Genomic DNA, 15667 nt, shown 5'->3' on the forward strand with positions numbered 1-15667 from the left:
ATGGCTAACCACCAATCCACCCACTGCCCCTAGAGATTACTTAATTAAAAAAAAAAAAAAAAAAAAAAAAGGTTAAAGTGGTGGATTAAAATCATTAGTGTAACCAAAGTACTGGATAAAATAATTAGCATAAATGTTAACGTATATTTTAATCAGAATTGTAGGGATCCCTGGGTGGCGCAGCGGTTTGGCGCCTGCCTTTGGCCCAGGGCGCGATCCTGGAGACCCGGGATCGAATCCCACGTCGGGCTCCCGGTGCATGGAGCCTGCTTCTCCCTCTGCCTGTGTCTCTGCCTCTCTCTCTCTCTCACTGTGTGCCTATCATAGATAAATAAAAATTAAAAAAAAAAAAATTAAAAAATCAGAATTGTAAAAAAAATTAATGCATTATACCAAACCCCACAGAATTGTACTTTAAGTATGTGAAATGCGTGCTCTGTGAATACTTTAGTAAAGCTATAAAATAAAAAAAGAAGAAAAGAAATAGAAGCTTCCACTTTGCCTCCCTTGGGACACTTGATTTTAATCCCTGGCTCCTTGCTAGGAGAAGCCAAAACAGCCCGTAAAGAAGTCCATGTGGAGAAGACCCAAAGCTCCTTACCCTCAGGGAATCCGACAACCCCAGGCAACAGGCAACACCAACTTGCCACTTGACTGAGCCATCTTGGATGTGGATCCTCTGGCAGCTGGTCAACCTCTGGCAGCTGGTCAAGTCACACCAGATGGAGCAGAGGCAGAGACAAGCCATTCCTTCTGAGTCCTGCCTGAAGAAGTTCCGATCAGTAAGCAAAATAAATTATTGCTATTGATTTACACCACAGTGTTTTGGGATCACTCGTTACAGGGCATTAGATTACCTGGATACTGCCTCCTACCAACTGTCTCCTGCTTTCTTCTTTCTCCTTTCTCTCAGTTGTTTCCTTCTCTGTCCCTGCCCCTGAAGTGTGGCCATTCTCATGCAAATGAATGTCTCAATCTTTATCTTTCTCTCCCAGACTCTCTTTCCCCTTCTCTGCCAATACTCTCTATCTTTCTGAATTTAGTTTCTCTGACATTCTCATTCATTCAGTATTCCCTGACCACCTTCTCTGTGCCCAGCCCTGTGCTGGGTGATACATAAACCCTAGAGGACTATTTTGTCCTGTGGAGTCACAGATGACCTCTCTGAGAAAGCAAATGACCTAGTAGAGATGTGAGGACTGAAGACAAGTCAGGTGACTGATATAGGACAGATCTGGATAAAGGCATCAATTAAGAAACTAGATCTTGGGATTCCCTGGGTGGCGCAGCGGTTTGGCGCCTGCCTTTGGCCCAGGGCGCGATCCTGGAGACCCGGGATCGAGTCCCACATCGGGCTCCCGGTGCGTGGAGCCTGTTTTCCCTCTGCCTGTGTCTCTGCGCCTCTCTCTCTCTGTGACTATCATAAATAAAAAAACAAAAAAAAAATTAAAAAAAAAAAAAAAAGAAAGAAACTAGATCTTAAAAAAAAAAAAAAAGCCTCTTCCTTCAGCTCAAGTCATGGTCCTAGAGTCCTGGATTCAAGACCTGCATCAGGCTCCTGGTCCAGTGGGGACTCTATTTCTCTCTGCCCCTCTACCCACTCATGTGCTCTCTCTCTCTCTCAAATAAATAAATAAAATCTTTAAAAATAAATAAAATCTTTAAAAATAAATAACTCTTGGGCAGCCCAAGTGGCTCAGCAGTTTGGTGCCACCTTCGGCCCAAGGTGTGATCCAGAAGACCCAGGATCAAGTCCCACGTCAGGCTCCCTGCATGGAGCCTGCTTCTCCCTCTGCCTGTTTCTGCTTCTCTCTCCCTGCGTCTCTCATGAATAAATAAATAAAATATTTTTTAAAAATGTATAAAAAAGAAAGAAAGAAACCAGATCATGGGGATGCTGGCTGGCTCAGTGGCTATAGGGTTGGGAGTTCGAGCCCCATGCTAGATGCAAAGATTACTTAAAGATCATCTTTTTTTGGAATCCCTGGGTGGCGCAATGGTTGAGTGCAAAATCTTTTTTTAGGTGAATTCTACTTAAAATTCTACCTTGAGCCTTGAATTCACAACACTGAGATCAAGAGTCATACGCTCTACCAACTGACCCAGCCAGGCACCCCACAAATTTTTATTTTGAAGATTTTCAAGCTTACAGAAAAAAACTAATCCAATGAATATTCATACATTCTCTGTCTAGATTCATGAATTTTTAAATTATTTCATTTTTATTTGGTAAAGATTTTACTAGCAAGATAGCAAGAGAGAGCACAAGCAGGAGGAGAGCAGAGGGAGAGGGAGAAGCAGGCTTGCCACTGAGCAGGGAGCCCAACTCGGGGCTCTGTCCCCAGGACCCTGAGATCATGACCTGAACCAAAGGCAGACATTTAATCAACTGAGCCATCCAGGTTCCCCTAGATTCATTAATTTGAAGTTTAGGAACATTTTCTCTATCCCTCTCCCTCTCACATGCACACACATTTTGTTTTATAAATCTTTATTTTTTTTTTTAATTTATTTTTATTTATTTATGATAGTCATACAGAGAGAGAGAGAGGCAGAGACACAGGCAGAGGGAGAAGCAGGCTCCATGCACCGGGAGCCCGACATGGGATTCGATCCTGGGTCTCCAGGATCGCGCCCTGGGCCAAAGGCAGGCGCTAAACCGCTGCGCCACCCAGGGATCCCCATTCCACATCTTTAAATCAATGCAGGGAAAAAATTCGAAAACCAATAGGCCAGGTTCTCTTAAATACTTCCTGCATATAAAAAGCCAAATATGCACACATTCCTTAAACCAAAACATTAATTCTGGAGGTGTGAGCCACTTGAAATTTTCTATATTTAACTCCAAATATTCCTAAGGTTAAATAATGCCAACTAAGGAAATAATTATGGCAACAAAGGGAATCAAGTTCTCTTGATTATTGCTATGGCAATTGCATTTTGCACAGTTGACTACAGCAGTATCTCCCATTCTTAGAGATTTTTTTAAAAGATTAGGGATCCCTGGGTGGTGCAGCGGTTTAGCGCCTGCCTTTGGCCCAGGACGCCGCCTTTGGCCCAGGACGCGATCCTGGAGACCCGGGATCGAATCCCACATCAGGCTCCCGGTGCATGGAGCTTGCTTCTCCCTCTGCCTATGTCTCTGCCTCTCTCTCTCTCTCTTTGTGTGTGACTATCATAAATAAATAAAAATTTACAAAAAAAATTAAAAAAAAAAGATTTTATTTATTTGAGAGAGAAAGATACAGAGTGAGCAAGACCATGAGTGAGGGGAGAGGGAGAGGGAGTGAGGAGAGAGGGAGAAGCAGACTCCCCACCACGCAGGGAGCCCAACACAGGACTCCATCCCAGGACCTTGGGATCATGAATTGAGCTGAAGGCAGATGCTTAACCAACTGAACCATCCAGGAGCACCCCATGTTTTTTTTTTAAGGCTGAATATGAATATATTCCATTGTAAGTATATAGTACGTTTTATTTATCCATCCATCCATTCAGTAGACTTTTTTTTTTTTAAGATTTTATTTATTTATTCATGAGACACACACAGAGAGAGAGGCAGAGACACAGGCAGAGAGAAGCAGGCCCCGTGCAGGGAGCCTGATGCGGGACTCGATCCGGGGACTCCAGGATCATGCCCTGAACCAAAGGCAGACGCTTAACCACAGAGCCACCCGGGCGTCCCTATTCAGTAGACATTTGGGTTGCTTTTAACCTTTCAAGACTGTGTGAATAATGTTGCTATAAATATGGGTGTACAAATATCTCGTTGAGACCCTGTTGAGACAATGGGATTGTGTATATATATATATGTATATACACCCATGGGGCAGTTTGTTTTTAAGCAACAGCTAATCAGAACAGCTGCCTAAACCGAGACTTTGTTGCTTAAAAGGGGTGGAGAGCATGTATTCAATAGATCAGGCCCCTGGGTTTCAGAATTATATAATTACCTCCACCCAGGTGACTGCTCACTGTTAACCAAAGCAGTGATTCTCAGTCCCACCTGCACATTAGGATTATCTGGGGAACTTTTCAGCAAATATAGTGCCCAGGCCCCACCTTCAGAGACTGATTAATTGGTCTGGGCTGGAGCTGAAACACTGGGATTTTTACAAAATGCTCCCCAGATAATTCTAAAATGCAGTCAGGGTGGAGAACCCTGGAACACAGATCTGTGTGGTGTTTTTATTCCAGTTTCAATTCTTTTCCTCCCCTTCCTGTTAGAACCAAAGAATTCTTAGGGTTGTTTAAAAGACATCAATTAGGAGTGCCTGGCTGGCTCAGTCAGTGGGATATGTGATTCTTGATCTCGGAACCTTGAATTCAAGCCCCACGTTGGGCATAGGGCTTACTTAAAAAACACTTAAAAACAGACAGGAGGGCAGCCCGGGTGGCTCAGCGTTTTAGTGCTGCCTTCAGCCCAGGGCCTGATCCTGGAGTCCCGGGATCGAGTTCCACCCACATCAGGCTCCCTGCATGAAGCCTGTTTCTCCCTCTGCCTGTGTCTCTGCCTCTCTGTTTCTCATGAGTAAATAAATAAAATCTTAAAAAAAAAAAAAAAAAAAAAGGGGATCCCTGGGTGGCGCAGCGGTTTGGCGCCTGCCTTTGGCCCAGGGCGCGATCCTGGAGACCCGGGATCCAATCCAACGTCGGGCTCCCGGTGCATGGAGCCTGCTTCTCCCTCTGCCTGTGTCTCTGCCTCTCTCTCTCTCTGTGACTGTCATAAATTAAAAAAAAAAAAAAAAAGACAGAAGTAGGCACCTGGCTGGCTCAGTCAGTAAGGGGCTTCACTCTTGATCTCTGGGTTGTGAGTTCCAGCCCCTTGTTGGGTGTAGAGATTACTTAAAAATAAATAAACTTAGCACCACCTTCAGCCCAGGGTGTGATCATGGGGACCTGGGATTGAGTCCCACATCAGGCTCCCTGCATGGAGGGAGCCTGCTTCTCCCTCTGTGTCTCTGCCTCTCTCTTCTTTCCGGTCTCTCATGAATAAATAAATAAAATCTTTAAAAATACATAAATAAACTTAAAAAAAAAAAAGCTAAACTAGCAGGGTAGGGGGATGGTCAGTGAGTAGGAGTAAGGAACTTACTGAGCATATTTTTACTTTTTAAATATTTTCTTTAATAGAGAAGGTGTGAAAAAAAATAGAGAAGGTGTGCACGCACAGGGGAATGGTGATAGGACCAGAGGAAAAGAGAATCTGGAGCAGACTCTCCACTGAGCTTGGGAGCTGGAGGGGGGCTTGATCCCTGATGCAGAGCTCAATACCACAACCCTGAGATCATCACCTGAGCCAAAATCAAGAGTCGTATGGTTAACCCACTGAACCACCCAGGCACCCCTGGCTGAGTTTATAATTCTTGAGGTTGAGTGATAGGTACATGAGGATTCATTTTACTTTTTTCCTCTATTTTTGTATATGTTTGAATTTTCCACAATAATTTTTTTTTAAAACTCTCATTTCAGTGTTCTGAATCCCCAACTCTTGAACTATGCTGTTCTACTTCCTGATCCCAGGGAAAAATGCCAATGACAGGCTCAAATAACCTCTTTGTGAAGGAAAGATATTTGGAAGTCTGGAATAACCATGCACCAGACGGTTATATCAAGTGTCTGTGGGATAAGCCTTTGGAAATAAACACTTTGGCTGAGTTGTCTTATATTATTAAAGTGAAAAGTACATGCATCATGGAAATAAAAATAAGGCGAGTCAAAGTCAAACTATTTTGTTTGTTTTTTTTTTTTTAAAGTCAAACTATTTTGAAGGGCTAAAACTGATCCTTAGCATTAAATGATTTATTAGTTAATATATTGACCTTGAAATGACCCTGAAGATCCATGGCAAGTAGTCATTTCTAATTGGTTAGGGAGTGACCTGATCCATTATCTGTGAGTATGCAGTAACTTTTGTAAAATGATCACTTTGTGAGAAAACAAACAAACAAACAAAAAAAACGCCCTGAAAATCAAGCAAACTGCTCTATACATTATTTTCTCCTGCACTTCTAGACTCATTAAACATCTAAAAGGGTCCCTTTTCTCATTCTCCCCTTATACTTTCCTAAAGCCTATCAAGAAATAAAGTCTTCAAAAAAGGCAGTACCTGGGTGGCTCAGATGGTTAAGCACCTGCCTTCAGCTCATGTCATGATCTCAGGGTCTTGGGATCAAGTCTCGCATTGGGCTCCTTGCATGGAGCCTGCTTCTCCTCCCTCTGCATGTGTCTCTCATAAATAAATAAAATCTTAAAAAAAATTTTTTTTCATTACCCCAAAAGTGGGGGTATACATCTTATGAATTCCCGGTCTGCCATGACTTTGCTATGCACACAATTTCCAAACTGGAAAAGTTCAGCATTACGATTTAACATAATATAAGCAGTTCTTTCCATTATTTAAAAATTATTTTTTTATTTTAAGATTTTATTTATTTATTCATGAGAGATACAGAGAGAGGCTGAGGCACAGGCAGAGGGAGAAGCAGGCTCCATGCAGGGAGCCCAACTCAGGACTTGATCCTGGGTGTCCAGGATTAAGCCCTGGGCTGAAGGCGGCGCTAAATTGCTGAGCCCGGGCTGCCCTCTAGTGCCAACAACAACCCCCCAGTATTATGTTGTCCAAAAAAAAAAAATCCCTGCAAACTTCCAAAATGCCCTCAAGGGAGCAATACTGTTCACTGGCGAACCAGATGATGACCCCAAAACACAAAATCCCTGCAGTAATTTCTCAAATGTCCTCTGGGGGGGGGGGGACATCATTTCCTAGAGAACCAAGTGGACCAAGGATTTAGCCTGGACTTGGTTACCTCCTCCGATTTTCCAATAAATCCAGGGTAGGATTAGCAAGGAAGAAAGAGGAAATAGCTATTGGGTTTGCAGTTAGCAAGATCCCATATACCACCATGTCTCTGTTTGATCAGTGGTCTCCACCTTTCTTACCTAGTTATTTCCAGAGGCTGGAGGCAGCTTCTGGCGTCTCTTTTTAAAAATTTTGTATTTATTTATTCATGAGAGAGAGAGAGACAGAGACATAGGAAGGAGAAGCGGGCTCCCTGCAAAAAGCCCGATGCAGGACCCAATCCCAGACTCTGGGATCATGCTCTGAGCCAAAAACACACACCCAACCTCTAAGCCACCCAGGATTCCTAGCTTATGGTGTTTCTTCCACATGGTGTAATAATAACTTCTTTATAAAGCTCCCCTCATTCACAGTGCAAACAACACGCTATAACTAGACAAATAAAATCCTTTGCCAGAATGATGTTCCCAGAGTAGAAATAGGTACCAGGGAAGCATTAATAAGACTTAGGGGCATCACAGAAGGTTCCATCTCAGAAAAATACAAAGATATGCCAAGCCTAGAGACATTTTGCAGGTCCATAGGAAGAATTTTGGAGTTGGGGGGGAGGTATTTTCTTTCCTAAAATAAAGGGCAGGTTGCTAAAACTTGCAAACCTTCTCTGCCCCATCCCCATCAACACACACACACACACACACACACACACAGCTACATTGTTTAGTTAATCTCTTGGAAATTTGGAGGCAACTTGTATCACAATGGGAGACCTGCTCTCACTCAGCAGCCAAGAAAGCTCTAAGGCTCCTAGACCCCATGCAAGAGAAGTTTCTTTAGATGTATTACCCAAGATGTATTGTAAAAGACTGTCGTTTGGGTCTTCTAATTCAGCAATCCAGGAGTTCTCAAAAGTGGGAACTAAAAAAAAAAAAAAAAAAAAGTGGGAACTATACTACAGTTTACTTATCTGTTCTACTATTGATGGGCATTTAAAGAGTTTCCAAAATAAACAAACAAATAAATAAATAAATAAAGAGTTTCCAATTAGGGACTATTTTTTTGACTAGTGCTGCTGTGAACATTCTCATTCATACCTTTTAGTACACATTTGTTGAATATATACTTTTGTGTAGAATTGTTAAATCATAGAGCAGGCTTATTTTCAGCTGTAGTTGATACTGCCAAGCCATTTTTGCAAGTGTTTTTTTTTTTCTTTTAAGATTGTATTTTTCTTTAAGATTTTTATTTATTTATTCATGAGAGACACACACAGAGAGGCAGAGACACAGGCAGAGGGAGAAGCAGGCCCCATGCAGGGAGCCCAACATGGTGAGAAGCAGGCTCCATGCAGGGAGCCCAACATGGGACTCCAGGGTCTCTAGGATCAGGCCCTGGGCTGAAGGCGGCACCAAACCACTGAGCCATCCGGGCTGCCCAAGATTGTATTTTTAAGTAATCCCTACACCCTATATGGGGCCCTGAACTCATGACACTGAGATCAAGAGTCATGCTTTTCTGACTGAGCCAGCCAGGTGCCCCTTCCAAAATGGTTTTAAGGGACATAATGCGTTTCTCCTCTACTCTAATACTCTATACTTTTGTACTGTGGTCACCAGATGCTTGGAGGTTTTCCCACACCAAACAGTTCTGCAGCTGCGGGATACCAAAGTTCCACACTTCAATTCTGTTCTGATACTATGTACCTGGAGTTAGCAGGAGATCCCACAGGTTAAGAGATTGTTCACATAAGACTGCCCACCCCTAGCTTCAGCCTCAAATTGGAAGCACTTCTGATTGGCTGTAAATCAGAGGTTCCCACAACCTCTCCCTCTGGTTCCATTAATTTGCCAGAGTGGCTCACAGAACTCAGGAAAACAGTTTACCTACTAGATTACCAGTTTGTTACAAAGGGTATTAAAATATATGAACGGACTTAAATCATTAAGGAGGGAACCAACAGTAAAATAAAGCTGGTTTGAGTTGGAGATGAGAAATGAGTAAGTATAGACAATGTAAAAACCAATGCAGGAGGGGCACCTGGGTGGCTCAGTTGGTTGAGTGTTCAACTCTTGCTTTGGGCTCGGATCATTATCTCAGGGTCCTGAGATGTGAGATCCTGAGATTGAGCCTTGAGCTCTGCCTTGGGTTGGGCTCTGCACTCACCAGGGAGTCAGCTTGAGATTCTCTCACTCCCTCTCCCTCTGCCCCTCCCCTTACTCCTGTGCCAGTGTGCATGCATGTGCTCTTTGTCTCAAATAAATATGTGCTCTTTGTCTCAAATAAATAAACCTTACGGGCAGCCCCAGTGGCACAGTGGTTTAGCACCGCCTGCAGCCTGGAGTGTGATCCTGGAGACCTGGGATGGAGCCTGCTTCTTCCTCTGCCTGTGTCTATGCATCTCTTTCTCTCTGTGTCTCTCATGAATAAGTAATAAAAAATCTTTAAAAAAAATAAATAAACCTTAAAAAAAAAAAAAAGGAAATGCAGAGGAACACCTAGGTGGCTCAGTGGTTGAGCATCTGCCTTCGGCTTGGGTCAGGGGATCGAGTCCCGCATTGGGCTCCCTGTGGGCTTCTCTATGTCTCTGCCTTTTTCTGTGTTTCTCATGAATAAATAAATAAAATCTAAAAAAGGCGGCGGGGGGGGGGGGATCCCTGGGTGGCTCAGCGATTTAGCGCCTGCCTTTGGCCCAGGGCGCCGTCCTGGAGTCCTGGGATGGAGTCCCACGTTGGGCTCCTGGCATGGAGCCTGCTTCTCCCTCTGCTTGTGTCTCTGCCTCTCTCTCTCTTTCTCTCTCTCTATCATGAATAAATAAATAAAATCTTTAAGAAAAAAAGAATGTAGAAATTGGATTGGAAAGTTTGATACAAAACTGATTAATAGCATTCAGGGTTGTCTTTCCTGCCAGACAAAAACCATTTGAAACTTGAGAATCCCCCATAACTTTTCAGAGTCTAGACTTTAATCAATTAGGTAGGAAGTTAAAGTAACATCTAGAATGTCAGAAGGGCTTAATAGACAATTTTAGCGTTCTGGTAGAACACTGAAAAGGCATGGAGAAATCTTGCCTCATGGGATTTGCTTATGTTCTCATTTTCTTCATTAATTAAAAGCAGTTGGCCCTCTTCCAGAATTCTGGAATGGCCTGCGGAAGCTTCAGAGATGGTGCCAGCTGGAGACCACAGCTTGAAAGTACAGGGTCCTTTCTTCAATGTGGTCTAAGGTCTCAACCAGTGTTGTTTCATCCATAACTAGAATATATGGGGTTCAGAAATCAAGGCAGGGAAGGGGAAAGATGATTTGCTGTACTTTCTTTTTCATTCTTATAGCTCTGCTCGTCTCGTGTTAAAACTTTTGGACAGTTTAGTTAAAAGCATGTGCCAACATCTTATTACAATCATGCATGCAAGGGAAAAAAAGGTCTCTTGTGGGTGAATTAGAAACATTTTTTGGGGAACGCCTGGGTGGCTCAGTGGTTGAGCATCTGCCTTCTGCTCAGGGCGTGATCCTGGGTTGGGGGATATAGTCCCGTATCAGGCTCCCTGCGAGGAGCCTGCTTCTCCCTCTGCCTGTGTCTCTGCTTCTCTCTTTGTGTCTCTCATGAATAAATAAGTAAAATCTTAAAAAGAAAATATTCTTGGTAAGGACATTTCATGGGAGAAGAGAATGGCTAACTATCATGAGATGAGAGACAAGATACAGAAGAAAGAAAAGATTGAAAAGTATGACTCTTGACAGGCAGGCAGTCACCTGTCAAGTGGGTGGACCTCTAGTTTCCCAGAACAAATTTCATACCATCAAAATTCATTAGAAACCAACTTGAATATTTTTTATCAGGAAGCTAATTATTTCACTGAAGGAGGTTGTAAATAACTTTTTTTTTTTTTTTAAAGATTTTATTTATTTGCTCATGAGAGACAGAGAGAGAGAGGTAGAGACACAAGCAGGAGAAGCAGGCTCCATCTGGGAGCCCAATGTGGACTGGATCCTGGGACTCGATCCTGGGACTCCGGGATCACGCCCTGGGCGGAAGGCAGGCGCTAAACCTTTAAGCCACCCAGGGATCCCCAGTTGTAAGTTACACTTAAGAAAAAGCTTATGTCCCAGACCAGGTTTGGGACATATTTTTTTATTTAGGTAGGTTTAATATACTAGGAAGAGATTTGGTGCTTTCACCTGCAAATTTATTTCACACCACATGAGGGTTTTGTTGTTTTGTTTTGTTTTCTGTTCCTGGAACCTAAATGGTCCTTTTCTTGGCCAGGTCTGAAATAAGCTATTTCTTCCGTCTGGAACTTTCTCTTCTTCTTCCTATCTCAACTTAAATAACCCTGCCCTGGGCGCGCCCTCCCCTCCAGGTAATAAAGGCTCCCTTTAAACTGCCAGTCTCCCCTCCCCCACCACTCCGGGGCATTATCAGTTTTTAAGCTCCAGGAAGCTAGAAACTGTTCCCCTCGCTCATCACACAGCTTGGCACTGTACAAGGAGCTCATAAAAGCACTGAACAAAGATCCTTGGGTATAAACAGGACTGAACGAATTTTTGCAGGAGACAACGGATAGCTTCGCCACTGATTAAAATTTTTTAGGCTCTCTTTATGGCTAATACTATGATTTTTTTAAAAATCCTATTTATTTATTCATGCAAGACACAGAGAGAGAGGCACAGACAGACACAGGCAGAGGGAGAAACAGGCTTCATGCCAGGAGCCCGACGTGGGACTCGATCCCCTAGTCTCCAAGACCACACCCTGGGCTGAAGGCGGCGCTAAACCGCTGAACCACCAGGGCTGCCCTAACACTATGATCTTAAGACAATTATTTAAACCCCAGTATTAGGGGGATCCCTGGGTGGCGCAGCGGTTTGGCGCCTGCCTTTGGCCCAGGGCGCGATCCTGGAGACCCGGGATTGAGTCCCACGTCAGGCTTCCCGTGCATGGAGCCTGCCTGTGTCTCCGCCTCTCTCTCTCTCTGTGACTATCATAAATAAAAATTAAAAACAAAAAAAAAAGGATGACATTAAACCCCAGGATTCAGCTAAATGGGAGTAGTAGTTCCTCTTAGTACAGCTGTGAGGGTCTTAGTCCAGCTTTACGCTTGCACACCGTTTGAACCAGGTCGATCGCTCCCTCCCGAAGCACTTATTGCGAAACTTCCCGGTACCACGCTCCAAGTTCTGAAACTTCCCGGAGGCAGTACCAAGGCCCGCCTCTCTCGCACCGCCCTAGGTGACGTCACCGACCGAGGTCTCTAATGACGTCAGCTCCGGGCCGTCTCGGCTCCATCCTCCCCTACTCCGGAAACCTACAACTCTCGGCACCCGGCCTCCAGCTTTCGGTTATTTTTTTTTCTCTTCGTAGCCCGAATTCCTTCCCTCCCATTCTCCCACCTAAAACTTTCAGCTCTTCCCGCCTTCCCTCCAGCTGGCAATTTTCGGTTCTTCCCGCTTGCTCTCGGCCGAATTTCCCACTCTTTTACTCTGTAAATCGCCTTTCGAGCCCCGCCCTTCGGCCTTTTCCGTCTAAATCCCTCTTTCGGCTAATTCCGCCTCCTGCCGTCCACCTCGGATGCCGCCTTCGGCTCCTTCCGGATCGCCTCAGTTCCTTGTTTTTCTCCCCCCAACTCCGTCCTGGTCCGCTTCGGCTATCTCCGGCTCCCGCGGCTTTCCATCTATCCTTTAGCCACACCCACGCTGCTACCTTCGGCTCTTTCCGCTCCCCCCCGTCTCCCGCTCAGGCGCTTTCGGCTCTTTCCGCCTTGCTTCGGCCTCACTCTCTCCCTTCGGGTCTTTCCGCCGCCCTTCGGGAGCGGGCCGGTGCCCCTCTCCACGTGACGCCGCCTCCGCCTCCTCCTCCCAGTTCCCCCTCCCACCTCGCCCTTCCTCCCGCCTCAGCCTCCCGGCTCCTCTGGGCCGAGCCGCCATTTTGTGTGAATTTCAGACTGCGGCGGGGGCCGAGCAGCCGGGGCACCGAGGGCGGGCAGACAGACAGACAGTCGGCCCGTCTCCGCGGCCCGTTTCCTCTCTCCTTAAAATCCTTTTTTTTAACCCCCTCGCTCGCTCTCCTCTTCTCCCCTCTCCCCTCGCTTGCTCCATCGCGCGCGGCCCGCGCTAATTACACCCAACCACCCACCAGTGTCCGTGTCCCCCGGGTCCCCCGCCTGTGGGCCCGCGGGGGAGGTGTGTGTGGGGGCTCTCGCCCCGATGAGGGCCCCGCGCCCGTGAGCGAGTGACCCCAGAGGCGGGCTGCGGAGAAAGGCGGCGAGCGGCCCGCCGAGGCCTAGGCCGCGCGGCCTACGCGGAGGTCGGCGCAGAGGTGATTCCGAAACCGAAAAAATATATACCCATTCCTATCAGGAGCCCTCAGAGCTGAAGTGTGCCCCTCCCGCCACGCCCAAGCAGTCCTTTTTCGTGCATTAACATCCCCTCCCCCCCAAAGGAACTATGGAGGCCGCGCCCGGGACCCCCCCGCCGCCACCATCAGAGTCGCCGCAGCCGCCATCGCCGCCGCCGCCATCAACGCCTTCGCCTCCTCCGTGTTCCCCCGACGCCTGCCCGGCCGCCCCGCACCTCCTCCACCACCGCCTCCCGCTCCCTGACGACAGGTCAGGCCCCCGGCCCGGCCGGGGCAGCGTCCCCGGGGGGAGGAAGAGGAGGAGGAGGAGGAAGGGGGGCGGCCGCCATGTTGGGCCGGGCCGCGGAGGAGGAGGAGGAGGAGGAGGAAGGGCGGGGTCGGTGGGTGTCTCTCGCTCGCTCGCTCTTTCTCGCTTGCTTTCTCTCCTGGCCTCATGCGTTTCCCCCCCCTCGCGGCGCTCGCCCGCTCTCCCTCGCTCTCGCTCTGTCTTTTTTGGGCGCCATGCTGAGGGGAAGGTGAGGAGGCGCCCCCGGACCCCCGCGCCCGCCCGCCCGCCCTGGGGAGGGGGCGCTGGGGGGGGGCGCTGCGGAGGCCCACGGGGGTCCTGGCTGCCCCAGCGCCCGGAGCTGGCAGCCATGGGCCCGCCTGCCCGTCGCCTGGCTTCGGGGAAGGGGATGGGGGAGGGGCTCCCGGACCCTTTTGGTGGTGGTGGGGATCTCGAGGAGTATCCCCGCTCTTAGGGGTTTGGAGTTGGGGGTCTCCCAGTCCCTGGCAGTATCCTTTCTCTTGGGGGAGGTGTGCCCTGCCCTACTTGGAGAGGTACCCTAGTTTTCTTAGGCAGAAAGTGGGGTTTCGTTTAGTCCTTTTTTCATCCTTTTAGTGGGGGGGGTCCTTAGGGTGGGGGCACTCGCACTTTTTTTTTTTTTGGCGGGAGGTGGTTCCTAGTTATTCCCTAGAGGGCAAAATTGGTGGTGGTGGGGGGGTGCGGATCTCTAGCTCCTTTGATGGAAATCCCTGCCTCCTTTTGGGGAGAAGCCCCTTCCCCGTATTTTTCCTTAAAGGCAAGGGTTCTCTAGATTTTCGTAGGTAGATGATGCGTTTTTGGAGGGGGGGGGGTGAGTTTTGGTTTCCCTGACTTGGAGGGGAGAGGAAGTTGGTCTCTTCTTTCTCATGGGTTCCCTCCTCTTTGGGGCTAAAATGGGGCGCCATCCCTTCCGGGAGAGAAAATGAGGGTTTTTTTTTTTAGTGTTTTGGCAGGGGTGAAAGGGAGCGCCCCCCATCCCTTCCTCTTTATAAAGTGCGAAATGGGTTCGCCCCACGCCCTTCTCTGGAGGGTGATAAAAGGGCCAGCCTGGCGCGTTTCAGGGCCCTCGTTTGCCCTGCTCCAGCAGAGGGTTGGGTGCAGGGTTTACCCTCCCTTTCCCGGTGGGGCAGAGGAAGAGGTATCTAGAGACTGGGTTTGGAAATGGAAGGTTTTCAGCCGGCAGGAAAGGCAGCCTTAGGAGGAGTGGGGGTGGGGAGGGGAAGCGATCTCGCTGGACAGATAGATGGCTGCCCCACAGCAGCCCGGGCTGGGGAGCCGCTTGAGGACCCTCTCCTAGATCAGGGGTCTTAGCTAGGGCCTCCTTGCCAGGCACCATGGCCCCTTCTCCCCACTTCCACCTCCCCTTTTCCCTTTCTCCTTCACAGACCATACTTTGCCTTTTAAAAGAAATGCCACCCACATTCAGAGACACAAGTGCAGCAGTTTGGTGAGCTTTTACAAAAAAATTTTTTTTTTTTTTTTTTTTTGGTTTTCTGTTTTGTTCTAATTAAATGTATCGTCCTGGGAATCGCAGCCCATCGCAGCCTGCCTCCAGTTCAAGGAAATAAACAGATTAGCAAAGGTCTGTGCGCTAAGCCCACGTTGGGTTTCCGGGCCCCCTCTTGGGGGCAGGTGCATTACTCAAAGGTGCTTACACGCTTTATTCGACCTCTAAGGAGTTCTCTTATGTCAGAAGTGTATGTCTTACAATGGGTTGGGATGGTAAGTAGCCTCTTTTATTGAGTAATTCAATTATCTCCCTCTTTTTGTCCCTTTTCCTGCCTGCCTTCCTCCTGCCTTTAAAGACCAAAGTGATGCTTGAGTGAATTTATATGTTCGAATCAGGATTCTAACCCAGTTGAGCCCTTTTAGACTTGCACATCCTTTCTATCTTTAGTTTTTTTAATTTGTCGTACACAGTTTTCTCAAAGGAAAAAAAAAGCGTTACTGTAACATGACAAAAACTTATGTAAAAGACCCGTAGGTTTTCAAGCCCTTGGTTTCCCTATCTCCGTTTCAGTCCATTGCTTTGTCTCCAGCCTTCATCTTTGAAGAAAGTGGATACTTCAGATCCATTTGGTAGGAGACAAGGTTAACTGAATTCGGTTTATGATACTTGCATTCGAGTTAAGGTTCTCCCCTCCCTCCACCCCTACTACTACCCCCCCCTCCCAAAAAAAGATTGTGGTTCAAGTAGATCCAATTTGTTCCT

The 15667-nt window shown here is 47.1% G+C and overlaps 2 protein-coding genes across 11 annotated transcripts in view; one reads left to right on the forward strand and one right to left on the reverse strand.

Annotated features, from left to right (window-relative positions):
- SAE1 (SUMO1 activating enzyme subunit 1) overlaps nt 1–15667 on the reverse strand; it is a 108601-nt gene that overhangs the window by 83302 nt on the left and 9632 nt on the right. For 2 of the 4 annotated variants that reach the window (XM_077847469.1, XM_077847488.1), the window contains exons 3-4: nt 7646–7717; nt 602–764 (exon numbers count right to left, since the gene is read on the reverse strand). In XM_077847469.1, the coding sequence (XP_077703595.1) occupies nt 602–748 (147 nt within the window). In that variant the 5' untranslated portion in view covers nt 749–764; nt 7646–7717. The remainder of the gene's footprint in view (nt 1–601; nt 765–7645; nt 7718–15667) is intronic. The other 2 variants (XM_077847480.1, XM_077847503.1) reach the window with 2 other exon arrangements.
- ZC3H4 (zinc finger CCCH-type containing 4) overlaps nt 12048–15667 on the forward strand; it is a 47006-nt gene continuing 43386 nt past the window's right edge. Inside the window, exons 1-2 of one of the 7 annotated variants that reach the window (XM_077847400.1) lie at nt 12048–12135; nt 13236–13401. In XM_077847400.1, the coding sequence (XP_077703526.1) occupies nt 13241–13401 (161 nt within the window). In that variant the 5' untranslated portion in view covers nt 12048–12135; nt 13236–13240. The other 6 variants (XM_077847411.1, XM_077847431.1, XM_077847426.1 and 3 more) reach the window with 6 other exon arrangements.

Source organism: Canis aureus, chromosome 1 (genome assembly GCF_053574225.1).
Source record: "Canis aureus isolate CA01 chromosome 1, VMU_Caureus_v.1.0, whole genome shotgun sequence".
NCBI classification, from domain to species: Eukaryota; Metazoa; Chordata; class Mammalia; order Carnivora; family Canidae; genus Canis; species Canis aureus.